Consider the following 14,432-nt stretch of genomic DNA (forward strand, 5'->3'; position numbering starts at 1 on the left):
AAGCCCCGGGACCATTCCCAAATATAACAAAAGGGCAGCTGAAGTGGTCCCCGATGCTGAAATGTGGGCTGCAATAGATAGGTTGGGATCAGGGTAGAAGATCCCTGACCCCATGATGTTTACACAAATGTGTGAAAACAGTAGGGAATGGGCTGCCCACAATTCCCCCCCCCCTCCTCTTTTTTATTTTTCTTTCTTTATTTCCCGAGAGCTGCAGATCCACCCACGGGGCTCAGTGTGGCTCCCAGTGTAAATCAGCAGGTGGATCCGCGGATCTCAAAAAAAAAAAAAAAAGTATATATTTATATGTGTGCACACACACACACACACAGACACTCACACCTAGTATCACAGCCAGACACTCGCACCCACTGTGGCACACTCACTCACATCCAGACACACTCAAATTCAATCTCGCAGCCAGAAACACACGCCCACACACTGTCACAGCCACTCCCAGACACACACTTTAAAACCCTCTCACACTGACACACCCTCTCACACCCACTCTTGCAAATACTTGCATATACATTGACACTTGGACATACCGTCACACCCAGACACACTGCACTCTCATCCGTAGATACATCTTCTCTCACCCTTTCACACCCAGACACATCCTCTTACAGTCTCACACCCAGTCTCACTCAGACAAGACCTCTCACCCAGACATTCACACCCAGACGCTCCCTCTCACACCCAGTTACGAACAGCATTGAAATACTTTGCAACAGATGACACCTTTGTAGAAAGGAAGGCGTGGCAAGTTGCACAGTAAGTTAGTGTGCCTCCTATTTCTTGGGATACAGATGGGACAGCGATGGTAGATGTTTCCTGTCCTTATGCAGCACCTGAAGATGAGATACCTTCTCCAGCATCCCGGTATCTCATCACCCTCCTATAAATTCTTTTGTGGATAGTATGAAGGTGGCTCTACATTGAGCTGGTGCTGTGTGAGTATTTCTTGGTGGTGCATCTAGAGAGTTGTTTGTCACAGATGGTGCATGTGACAGATTTTGGTGAAACTTTTTCATCTCCAGCAGGAATTGTGAAGTATCTGGACACTTCACTTTGCTTCTTGTGAGGTGATCTGCTCTCCTCCGCTTCCATTCTTCTTAATGTGCTTCAGAAGATGCACTAGACATTTTAAGAAAGTTCAGAACCCCCAAAACAAACAGAGAGACTAGATGTCACTTCTGCCTTTTCTAATCTAGAAATGAGTACTGTAGGGTGTGGCTACAAGGCTTGGTCCAAATGCAGCCAATGAAATGTGAAGGTTTCTTTCTGACATTGGGCCGATCTGCAGTTCCCTTCACGGATCCACGGTTCTGAACGAAACATAAAATTACAAATTTGAAGGTAAAACAATTATAGGGTAGCTAATATGTAGGTGCACCCTAATACCAATATCAAAAAGAGAGGCCTGTATACACCGGAAGTAGCCTTATAAACAAAATTGCAGGATCCACTTTTGCCTGCTTTTTTTTTTATTATTTTTTTATTACTTTTGCTTTTATTTTTGTCACAACTTAAAACTATCTAGTTCCATTTTTCCAGTTAGAATACAAATAATGCATATAGTTGCTACAAAGCCTGGTCGTACCCCAGGCCCTATGGACAGTCTTCCTCTTCATTTAAAAAAAAAAAAAACTTAGAAATTCACTGCAAAACCCAAAAATTACAGGGACACTGTAGGGAGGAAAAATAATTTTAAAAACTAAGAAACTCACTGCAAGAAGCAAAAGTTACAGGGACGCCATAGTTGGGTACCGAATTTAGTCTCACAAAACCAGAAAAATGCAGCAGTTATAGTTAGCAGCCTTAAGTGTAACGTACGCCCCCGCAGTTACCTGCTTATCACCTCACACATTACGTCACTTATGACATGGTCAGTGACTTCACTAATGTCATAATTCATGACATCTCAAATGACATCCACCTACAGACTCTCACCCCACTCAGATGCCCATTCAAACCCCTCATACACCCACTTGCACTCTCACAACTACTGACATACTTTTAAACACACCCATTAAACTACACACAAAATATTTGAAAATGCACACACACACACTACTACCATACTCATATAGCCAGTCATGCAACCATTTATTGTACCATGCAGTTACTGTAATAGTGAGTTATAGAAGCATAAAAGCACTCACAAAGCCACACACCCACCAACACAGCTTAAATATTCTTGTAAACAGCCACTAACTCACCCGCTTATACACTTACACACCAAATTACTCATGAATACTTTCAGCAGCACATTGCCATTCACCCGTACAACTAGCTATAAACCCACTCACCTGTACAACAAATAAAACAACCACTCACTCACCAACACAGTTACTCACACACACACTAACTTACTTTTATAGTTACTAACGCATATACACTCTCCTTTAGTCATAGAACCAAGTACCCACTCGCCCATGATTGACATTCACTGACACACTCACGCATACCGTTAAACACACCCACTAAGTAACCCATACAGATACTGAGACAGCCTCTAACTCACTCTGGGCCACTCACTCAAGTATAGAAACTCTGACACTCACTTACCACTACAGATACTGAGAAAAACACTCACACATAAAGCTACTCACACATTGACTTCTTTACGCATACAGCTACACAGGAACCCATTCACTCAGTAAAACATCTAGGAACGCAATGAGTCATGCAACTGTTGATGCTATTACACAACCACTCAACCACAAATCCTCACACTCACACACCCACTGAGGCTGTGAATATTACAAATACTATCAGTGATCACTAGCTCTGTAAGATTACTAATTTAACTTGTACAATACCATTGTATCTAGCTTTTAACTCTTGTAAACATCTTTTACAGTTTTACACAGTCTAGATGATCTCATCAGTGATGTCACGGACCATGTCATGAGTGACGTAATATGTGAGGTGATAAGCATTGGAAATGCCGGGGCGTAAGTTATAGTTAGGGCTGCTAACTTTATCACCTGAATTTATCTGGTTTTGTGCAACTATATTTAGTACGTAACTGTATCGTCCCTGGCAACCTTTCCTTTTTGTAGTGAATTGTGTGTGTGTATGTTTGTGTGTGTGTATGTTTGTGTGTGTGTATATATGCGTGTGTGTGTATGTGTGTGTGTGTGTGTATATGTGTGTGTGTGTGTGTGTGTGTATATATATATATATATATATATATACACATACACACACACATATATTTATACACACCATTTATACATATTGTGCACACACAGGGTCTTTAGGTCACCCATCTTCATCCACAAGTCTGTTCAGATTTGAAAAATGTTAATCGCAATTTGCCTATGCCTCTGATTACAAAATGGGGCAAGAGGTCAGCGCAATTTAGCCATTTGCACTTTTGAGCTATAATTTGCACCATTTAGCTTGATAACATATGCACATCCTGTTAAAAAGTTGTTCACTTAAGTGTCAAGGCTGGGGTTCCAAAACTTTACTTTGTAAATATTTGTTTTGTTTGGTTTAACATCCGTGTGTGTTTAAACTATGCTCCTGAGGTTTGAGGATCTCAAAGCCAATAGTGTGTGTTTTTTTTTTTTTAATCAACAAGACTCATACTAGACTGTGATACGCGTTAACGAAAAATGTCTATACCTGTTCTGAGTTAACATTCCTGCTAGAAAGTATCTTTACTAATGTATTAAAATTATACCCACCGTTTATTTTTATTGCGGGCAAATGGCTGACTCATTTAGGCAGCAGCATGCTTTCTTTTTTTCCTCTTTCTTTTTGAGGCATGTGCCTGAAATGGAAAACATAAACATGGCCCCACCTTCCCAAGGCCATACCTTTTATCTTTGCCAGTATTTTTTTTTTTTAAATGCATTTTAGGCCCATGCAAAAAAAGGCTCCTTTTCTGAAACACAGTACAGCGTGTAGCGCGAAGCAGATTATCCTGGCTGAAGTTGTGTACAGTGCATATACAAGGTGTTCAGTATTATGCTCATGTAATGCCATCGAGCGATTCTAGTGACTATACAGCATGAGCTCTGATGGCAAATAGTTTGTGGTTGCTACTAGAGCCATCAGATGCCAAAGTAGGACCATCAAATTAAGTTACATTATTTATTTATTAAGCCCGTACGTAATCCCTCCGTTTTTTGCCTTCTATTTATTTCCAAACCATAGTTGAGTCTCCTAAAAGCTGTTCAGGTGAGTTACCTATTTTTTTCAAACTGAAGAGTCCCTCGTCGTGTTACAGGTCTTTATTTTCACATGTCCCGCCCTAGAGAGGTACAAATCAAATCGGCGGCCTGAGGCTTCTTTTGAGTCTGCTTAAGTTCCGAAAAGTATTCTTTTTTTTTCTTTTCTTCAATAAACGCTGATTTAGCAGACCTGCCGGGTGGGCCCGGTTCTTTGCCTCCTTCATTTCCAAGCCGACCTTTAACTGAGCGCTGGCACCGCCTGCCCCTGGATCCGGCGCCCTGCGGCGCGGGGGAAGGGTGTTGGCCCCGAAAACAGAGCTGTTGTGGTTTTGAAATTACCGTGTGCTGGCCCGCGGCCCCCGGTTAATGGCTGGCAGCCGGAGGGAGGCACCCTGCCCTCCGGAGGAGCCGGGATGTTTTTAGCTGGGCGGGCTCAGGGCTCCCGTGCCAGCCCCAACCGCCTGTCCTTCCCGCACTCCGCAAAATGTCCGCCTGTGCGCCCTCGTCAGGTGAGGCCATGACGTCACCGGACCCCCCCTGCTCACGTCACCGTTCCCAGGAGTCTCTTGTGATGAAGGGTCTGCGGGGCTAACGAGGCCCGTCCATCAACACGCCGGGCCACGCGCCCTCTGCCACCCGGAAGCAAAACCCGTCCAGTCCGCCATGACCCAAGCCTCCCCACTGTTGACTCACTGCCCTCCGCGCAGTACCCAAACGAATGTATGCATATCCGCTGCGCCATAGTTGGTTGCATTCTGGGGATAGGTTGGCAGTGTCCATGTATCCGTGCTAACGAGGCCCGTCCATCAACACGCGGGGCCTCTGCCACCCGGAAGCAAAACCCGTCCAGTCCGCCTATGCATAGCTATGCCCAGACATCCGCTGCGCCATAACTGGTTGCATTCTGGGGGTATGTTGGCAGTGTCCATGTCCCGGCCCCGGCCTAGACTGGTCGCATGTTGATACTTTTAACAGTTTGTAGAACAGCACCATGGCTCCTTGTATTTTGAGAATGTTTTTATCTTTACTCAGCGCCGCAATGTGAACAACAGCCGGTGAAGTTTTCTTGGCAGTATGTTACCAAACACGTAAGACAGGTTTTATGATAGTAGCCTTTCCGTGGATATGCTCCCACGTCACTACCTCTATCCCTACTTAGATTGGATGTGTGATTGTAAGTTTGTGTGCTTATGTCTTGCCCGACCTGACTGCTAGATGTCATGCCCGACTGTACCATTTCTTGTTTGCATATTTTGATCACCGCGTTCGTGCCGTCACATAGTTTTTTTCTGTTTTTCAGTGTCGGTGCTTATGCCAGTATGTAAATTGTTTACAAGACAACTCAAAAGGTATCCCATACCCGTCTACTGCCTCAGCTTTTGACTTTGATGCTTTATGGTGTCCTAAAATATAAAACTATCCCAGGGACTTCACATTTTCCCTTTTACATTGCATGTAGGAATACAGTGGTGCCCAAATAGGTGGCACGACAACATGGTACCCTTGCATTAGTGTGACAAGGACACGTTCTCCGTGGTTTTCAAAGAGACAGTACCTAGAGAAATACTAGGGCACTAGTATGTGCATTATCTGAGGCAAAGTAAGCCTGAAGGTTTATATGTGATGTGTTGTCCGTTGATATTCCCCCACTGACACAGACAGGACGCGGCAATAACTTGGAACCAAGTGATTTAACAGTCCTGATGAATGCCCTGGACCCAGAGAGACCAATTTGGAAGGCTGAAACACGTCAAAACCAATCGGTGTGAGGGTATCAGTTCCTATTATCACCTGCCAAAACCTTTTACCATACCTAGGGTACCCTATCTTAAAGGGAAGCTGGGGTTCCCTTGAAATATCTTTATTTTTAGTATCCACATCGAGTAATAGCTTAGCGCTCCTTAGAATATGATTAATCAAGTCCTTGTTTATTGGGGCCAGGATGAGACCCATATGGTATCTCTTACCCTCCAAGATCGGTTCCTATCGCTCTGGCCGATGTTAGCGATGTTTTACAGGCAAAACTGATACCATAACCCGGATTTCTTTGCACATTAGCAATATTTTGATAGAGATACACATGCTAGCATCTATATTGTTTACATGTTCGTTCTGCCCATGGCTGTACGTGCTCCGTTGATAGTGTTTTGACAGTGACCTAAATGGAGACTGCTTCTTTGTGGGCATTGTCCTGTGGACTAAGGAAGTCTAGATTGTTTATAGTGTGGGAGTCCTTAAGTGGCTGTCTGCGTTTACTTGCTTCAGTATGGTCTTGCTCTTTCGGTATTGAGGGGACCTCCGCGCTCATTGTCGTTATAGACTGTCTTCGCTCCTGAAATTTGCACCTACAAATCGTTGACTTCACGTGAGCTAGTCTAAAAAAGAAGCAAGTTAAGACTACAACACCCAGAATGCATTACTGTGATGGAAGCCCAACACACTGGGTGCGATGCTCGTCCTAGTCCTAATGTTGGGACTGGATACCCTGGTTACAGGTTTGGCTTCGCTCTCTTTCAGCAGCCTTCCTTTAACAGGGTATTGAAGTGAAACCTGCTCATGGTACCTCTGGTATGGCAGGACCTCCGAATAGCAGTTTATTGTATTTTAATAACATCGCAGTCTTCTGATAAGGCCCTAAAGCGCTTCTAGTGGACAAATAAAAGGCTAGTTATTTTGTTCTGGTTGTTTGCCAGACTATGAGGGTTTTTAGAGTGGTGCATTTAGAAAGGGGTGGTGTGTCGTGTTTGTGATTTGAGGGGCTCCCCGAACGTGCAGTGGGCATCTTGGACTCGTTTAAGCCTGACGTGAATGGAAGATGGGGTGGGGGTGGTGGTTTTTACAGATACGTTCCATTTTGGGGCGGCTGGGTAACAAACTGTCCCGACGCCTCTGCTTGGTGGGTACAGCGTGGTTCTGTCGGCTGGTGGAAATGGGAGGTGTTGTGTGTCACGCATGGCTTTAGCGGGGGCTCGGCTCGCCAGCTGTTTCAGGGTTTGCGTTCTTCTCACAATGCCTCTGTTGTGCCTCCGCTTGTAAACCATTCTCCGCCGCTGGTAAATGCGAGGTCTGTTCTGTGGCTGGTATGTTTATCCAGCCCGCGGCGTGTGAAGTTTCTAGTTTTGGATGGTGCATTCATGGCCGCCTGCGCCGGTGGAAGGGAGGTGTATTTACCTCTTTTCTGAGGTGGGTGGGTGGAGGGAGCCATGAGTCGTGCCTGCGCTTCCTGGCGGCCCCGGCGTCACCGGCGGGGGGCGGCACCGCTCACACCGGGGCGGGGGTCTCCCGCTGCACCTTGGCATCGAGCTGGCACGGGCGAGGCTGGGTGGCATCCATGCCTGCCTGCTCGGTGCGAGACACACGGATGTGTGGGGCAAGGTAATGGTGGGCAGAAAAGTCTCCCAGACAAGCAGGAACTTGTCTTTGTAACTGCGGAAATCGACATGAGTTTTTTTTTTTTTTTTTAATTTATTTTTATTATAAATGTTTGGGAAGCCGCTGCGTCAGTGTTGAACGCCTCCTATGGCTTCTCTCTGAGTGAAACTGCAGCTCGCAGCGCCTTCCTGGAAAAGTGAACCGCCGTCCACTAATTATAACCGGTTCTAGGGGGTTTGCAGCCAGTGCCTGTGTGAACTGCAGCCAGAGAGAATGTGCGAGTACGTGCCTGTGTTGGTGAGTATGCACGACCATCACAGATTGTGCCTTTAAGTTGTGTTTGAAATTTATCACCGTCCATGTTTACCATTCAGTACAACCGGGCCTCAGCGGCGCATGTGCAAGAACAGACAATCTCACGCCTGTTTTGATGCTTTGTTGTGTTTGAGTAACAAATCCACATATACGCAGCTGCATGTTACAGCTGGTATGGCTAGGAACGTGTAGTTTGGGGATTTGCATATATTGTATTGCAACATTTATACAGTGCTCGTTACCCCCTTTGTAGGGCACTAAGGCGCTTGTCCTCATGGTCAGCAAGCTACTCCATGTTGGATGTAATTGTATTTATATTGCTCTTACTACCCCTGGCGAGGCGTGGAAGCACCTAGCGGCAGTAGCACGCTACTCCAGAGCCCAAGCTTCGAGCTAATTGGATAGTATATTAGTAATATGCTTTGTTTTTCCTTGTCGAGTTAGCTGTGCTGGCGATATCTCGTCCATCAGTTTAGCTGTTTTGAATAGGATAGATTACTTGAAGTGGATCAGTAAAGGGAAGGTGTGAGGTGTTTCTGTGAGTAGGGGACATGTGCGCCTGTTAGTTGGATGAGTAGGTAGAAAAAGAGAAGAGTTGGGAAAACAGGTTTGGGAGGCTACGCTAGTCTGCAAGATTTGAGATGAGTCCGAGATAACTTTTATAAAGTTTGTGTTCATTTGTATTTGTTACATGAACTGGGTAACAGGCTAAACATAGCCGTGCTTTTGCTGACTAGGCACAAAATATGTGCTGTATGCCAATAGCATTCATACTGGATAATATCACAATAGGACCGTGGCAAAATCCTACCTTGAGTTCCACTTTGCCCCTTCCTTGGAATATAATTTATGGTAAGCAAAAGGATCTTAATTCTGTTCTAATATACATAAAGTGAGTTTTGGCTGCACCTTTCAGCTAGTGACTTAATTCAACAAGTCTTTTTCAGTCATTTGTTTGAAACCTTGTCAGTCGCTTTTTAGTTCAGCTAAGTGGAGTATTCATCTTTTACCTAATGTTATTTGGGGGCATCCTTCTACCTTCACTTGAATGTGTACATTAAACTGCACGAGGGACTATTTTACAACTATATCCTTCGCTGTACGACCGTGTTGGCTCTATACCAAGTGTGACTCTCACAGACAGCCTGACATTGCCAGTACTGGATTAAAAATCGTTGTACTCGTTTGTACAGCTCCTGTATTGCACATTTAAGACACAGTAGTTAGCAAGTGCCTGATGTCATTATGTGATTGATGTTTAAATGAATCTGGAGGCAAGATTGCATTCTGTTTAGTGTATCTTTTATGTTAACGCGTTTTTTGAAATAAGTCCACGACCATGAAATTTAGCAAACGTGGACCTTGTTTCACACACTTTGTTCCTGACACTCGCATTTTCCAAAGGATTCTGAACTCGTATGTTTGTCATTTAGTCTTTTAAACTGCTTTACTTTCATTTAGAAAATTGAAATAACATTTTTATATGTCACTGTTAAAGAACTTAATACTGATAAAAGTTTTTAAAGCTGTATTGGGACATGACTAAAATTCTCTGATAGCGGTTATTACAGCGAAGTTGCGGTAGGTAAAAAGCCAAAATGATATGTCTTGTAATTTGAACCTTGATACTAATTGTATCCAAATTATATGCATGAAAGTGTTTTTCTTATGTAGGGCGTGCCTCGATGATGACAGCAGTAATCTCATTTAAGAAAGCAAAGCTGTTTCCACACTGCTACTTGAATTGAAAAAAACTCAGTTCAACTGTCTGTCTGATTTCGTCTGCTGTTTAAGAAAAACAACCCGCCTTGTTTCATAGCATAGACCCACTTGAACCTTTAAGTAGCAAAAACTTCCTGCTTACAAGGAACCACCAGAAAGTACAGTTTCAGCCTCCACCTGAGATGCCATTTTGACGTTCTGGTGTTATTGTAGGATATACAGCACTTAATACGTATTAGGAGACAAATGCACAAGAACTGCCTCTATTTTGGGACACTGTAACATGTCATCTCTTCTTCACTTTTACAGACGTGTGACAACAATGATGATCTTTCTATTTCAGCAGGAAGAAAACTGGATAAGAAAGCAAAGAGCACATTGGATCTCCAAGTTGATTTTGGAAATTCCACAAATGCTTTTGTTAAATGCCACATTCATTTTGTCATTGCTTCCATGTTCTTTTTAAACATTTTTAAGAAATTTGAAAAAAGACACATTTATTGTCTTTTTGTACTGCTTAGTCTATTCTCTGATTGATTCGTTCTTTTTCTGTCCTTCAGGTCGGATCAGGAAGGGTTATCATCAGAAGGAAGTGGAGTTCCGAAAGATGTGCTCTCCATCCAAGGGCAGCCCTGGGGAGCAGGCGATGGGACTGGCGGCTTGGCATCTGGGAGCACTGACATTGCACTAGCTGAGAGCTTGTGGGTGGCGATCCCGCCCTCCCCTCCTCTTCACACCGTGATGGTGTACTAGCGGGTGACCCTGAGTTCTGTGTTGGCACCATTTTCGCCGGATTGGGGGCTTTGCATGGCAGCGGTGTAACCGTGGAGAGGCCGGGGTACCACAAACTTATGGATTTTGATAAGAGAGGAGGGAAAGGGGAGACGGAAGAAGGCAAAAGGATGTCCAAGGTAGGCGGTGGAAGAAACACACATGGAAATCGCAGCGCCGGTACCAACTCTGGAGTCTTGATGGTGGGACCCAACTTTCGGGTTGGGAAGAAGATTGGATGTGGCAACTTTGGGGAACTCCGTCTTGGTGAGTACGTTCGTTCATGTGATATGGATTGGTCTTCTAAGACATATTGTCTCTGTTGCCCATAAATAGAAACTACTAGGTTTTAGGATATTTGTTTTTTATTTGCAGGTTTTACCATCATTGGCCAAGCGGAAAGTTTGGTTGTATACACCACATGTGTTTTTTTTTTGGGGGGGGGGCGAGGGCAAATCGCTCCATCCCCTGATGTAATCTCTTGGAGCTTCTAACCACGCCTATGTCATGTTAGTCCTTTACATAGGTTAGTGGGCTTGCCTTTTAAAATCCGCTTACTTTCATTAGTGTAAGGCCTGCATACGTCATGCCTTTTCCAGTGCTTAGCCCTCCTCGAGCGAACGGACCAACTACTGGAAACATACGAGGCTCAATATTTTCCATATGATTTCTGGACTACTTTTTCTCTTTATTTCACAATGCAATCGTGCTGTGTTATACACAGCGCGATCGCATTCGTTCTCCCCCCCCATTTAATGTGGCAAGAAAAGTCTGGTTAGGAGTTTACAGCGTTAATAGCTCTAACTCAACGAAATGCGAGACCTTTTGCATTGCAAATGCTTGCTGTTGTTTGTTTTTTTTATTTTGTTTTTTTATACTGTCATGAGTGTGCTTTTACTCCTCAAGGTAGCATCCCCTAAGGTTACTTTGTTTTTCATCAGTGTCTCTCGCACAAGTTGGTGCCTCTCCCTTGAGACTTAGAACCAGGCAGTGAGGTCCATTTCTTACAGCTGTGCATTTGCACCTTTGTTTGACATACAGTCTGATGTCTCTACCCATCTCCCAGCCTGTTAGCTGGCCTGCTCTCTAAGCATGCCAACCTTTACCCGTTATACCTCAAAGGTGTTTGGTTGGTGCCTGGAATACCTTGAGGGTATTACATGAAATAATCCGTTTATACTCCATTCTGTCATTCTTATCACACATTGGGGAAAAGTGTGGTATTTGTTTACCTACTATGACCTTTATAGATGCTTCAACAACTCCCCGCATGCTTGCTTGCGTGACAGTGGTGTGATCTGATGTGTTCATTTGCTCCGGTGCGACTGGCCACAACAGTGGTTTAAGCAGGGTGTGAGTCCCTCTTCTTTGTGGAGCTTACATAAAAATCTGCTTCTGGCAGTGTCGGCTCTTTATTCAATAAAAAAAATCTACAGAGAATTTGCAGTATCTAGTGTGTTACTACTGTCGCAGCTTGCTTTTGGAGTACAACAGTTTCTAGCAGTAATCTTTTCACACCCATTTTTAGGTTGAGCACCCAAGAGCCTTTGACCTGTTGTAAATATTGTGGGCTTTTAACCACGCCAATGTCACACCCATCACTTTCACTCGTTCGTGGGCTTGCCTTTCAAAAATCACTTGATGTCATTGGTAAATGCTTGGTTTGTCCTGTCTTGAGGCTGTTTTTGTCACGCCTTTCAGACTGCCCCTGTTACATGGATTATTGCACAATTGCCGATATGCTGCAGCCTGGACAAACTGATTTTTTTATTGTCTCTCTCCTTCGTGCTGCATGGCGGCCGTGGCTCTCAAGGCGCGAACAGGCACAACAGCGCAAACTGGATTGTAGGCATTGGACACTGGTCACATTGTTAACAGTTACCTCATCAGAGTAATTTCTTATGGCTCTTCCCTTAAAACACCTGAAATTGGTAAATGCTTTATGTAAAACAAAACTCCTCAAAGCAAAAGTGGCTCTCCCAGCACAGTGGGAGAGCTGATACTACAATATTCACTGCACTCGGGAAACTCACCCGTAATGCCACAATGCTTTGCAGGGCATTACTTTTGTTACAAAACATTTTTGCTCATAATTCAGCCTGTGGTGGTCCTGGGACAATGGGGCCACCTACCATACATTAACCACGACTTGATCTTTGTGTCTAGGTCATCTCTGAGTCCCTACATTGTGTTAGTAGGGGACCCCAAAATAATAACCCCTCCCACCATTCAATGTCTGTAAAGAAATGGCTCCCTGTTGCAGTTACCCCCCACTTTTTGCCTGATACTGACTTGACTGAGAAGTGTGCTGGGACCCTGCTAACCAGGCCCCAGCACCAGTGTTCTTTCACCTAAAATGTACCATTGTTTCCACAATTGGCACAACCCTGGCACCTAGGTAAGTCCCTTGTAACTGGTACCCCTGGTACCAAGGGCCCTGATGCCAGGGAAGGTCTCTAAGGGCTGCAGCATGTCTTATGCCACCCTAGGGACCCCTCACTCAGCACAGACACACTGCTTGCCAGCTTGTGTGTGCTGATGGGGAGAAAATGACTAAGTCGACATGGCACTCCCCTCAGGGTGCCATGCCAACCTCCCACTGCCTGTGGCCTAGGTAAGTCACCCCTCTAGTAGGCCTTACAGCCCTAAGGCAGGGTGCACTATACCACAGGTGAGGGCATATGTGCATGAGCACTATGCCCCTACAGTGTCTAAGCAAAACCTTAGACATTGTAAGTGCAGGGTAGCCATAAGAGTATATGGGCTGGGAGTCTGTCAAAAACGAACTCCACAGCTCCATAATGGCTACACTGAATACTGGGAAGTTTAGTATCAAACTTCTCAGAATAATAAACCCACACTGATGCCAGTGTTGGATTTATTAAAAAATGCACACAGAGGGCATCTTAGAGATACCCCCTGTATTTTACCCAATTGTTCAGTGCAGGACTGACTGGTCTGTGCCAGCCTGCTGCTGAGAGACGAGTGTCTGACCTCATGCGGTGAGAGCCTTTGTGCTCTCTGAGGACCGAAACAAAGCCTGCTCTGGGTGGAGGTGCTTCACACCTCCCCCCTGCAGGAACTGTAACACCTAGCAGTGAGCTTCAAAGGCTCAAGCTTCGTGTTACAATGCCCCAGGGCACTCCAGCTAGTGGAGATGCCCGCCTCCTGGACCCAGCCCCCACTTTTGGCGGCAAGTCCAGGAGAGATAATGAGAAAAACAAGGAGGAGTCACTGGCCAGTCAGGACAGCCCCTAAGGTGTCCTGAGCTGAGGTGACTCTGACTTTTAGAAATCCTCCATCTTGTAGAAGGAGGATTCCCCCAATAGGGATAGGAATGTGACCCCCTCCCCTTGGGAGGAGGCACAAAGAGGGTGTACCCACCCTCAGGGCTAGTAGCCATTGGCTACTAACCCCCCAGACCTAAACACGCCCTTAAATTTAGTATTTAAGGGCTCTCCCTGAACCTAGAAATTAGATTCCTGCAACAACAACAAGAAGGACTGCCTAGCTGAAAACCCCTGCAGAGGAAGACCAGAAGACAACAACTGCCTTGGCTCCAGAAACTCACCGGCCAGTCTCCTGCCTTCCAAAGAACTCTGCTCCAGCGACGCCTTCCAAAGGGACCAGCGACCTCTGAATCCTCTGAGGACTGCCCTGCTTCGACGACGACGACAAGAAACTCCCGAGGACAGCGGACCTGCTCCAAAAAGACTGCAACTTTATCCAAAGGAGCAGCTTTAAAGAACCCTGCAATCTCCCCGCAAGAAGCGTGAGACTTGCAACACTGCACCCGGCGACCCCGACTCGGCTGGTGGAGAACCCACACCTCAGGGAGGACCCCCGGACTACTCTACGACTGCGAGTACCAAAACCTGTCCCCCCTGAGCCCCCACAGTGCCGCCTGCAGAGGGAATCCCGAGGCTTCCCCTGACCGCGACTCTCTGAAACCTAAGTCCCGACGCCTGGAAAAGACCCTGCACCCGCAGCCCCCAGGACCTGAAGGACCGGACTTTCACTGCAGAAGTGACCCACAGGAGTCCCTCTCCCTTGCCCAAGTGG

General features: G+C 45.5%; 1 protein-coding gene across 4 annotated transcripts in view; it reads left to right on the forward strand.

The window, feature by feature from the left end:
- Window positions 1-14,432, forward strand: part of CSNK1G2 (casein kinase 1 gamma 2) — a 153,653-nt gene that overhangs the window by 38,647 nt on the left and 100,574 nt on the right. For 2 of the 4 annotated variants that reach the window (XM_069217383.1, XM_069217384.1), the window contains one exon: window positions 10,160-10,637. In XM_069217383.1, coding sequence (XP_069073484.1) covers window positions 10,451-10,637 — 187 coding nt within the window. In that variant the 5' untranslated portion in view covers window positions 10,160-10,450. Of the gene's footprint in view, window positions 1-5,227; window positions 5,279-7,305; window positions 7,860-10,159; window positions 10,638-14,432 lie in introns of those variants that run through there. The other 2 variants (XM_069217386.1, XM_069217385.1) reach the window with 2 other exon arrangements.

The sequence above is a fragment of the Pleurodeles waltl genome, chromosome 12 (assembly GCF_031143425.1).
Source record: "Pleurodeles waltl isolate 20211129_DDA chromosome 12, aPleWal1.hap1.20221129, whole genome shotgun sequence".
NCBI classification, from domain to species: domain Eukaryota; kingdom Metazoa; phylum Chordata; class Amphibia; order Caudata; family Salamandridae; genus Pleurodeles; species Pleurodeles waltl.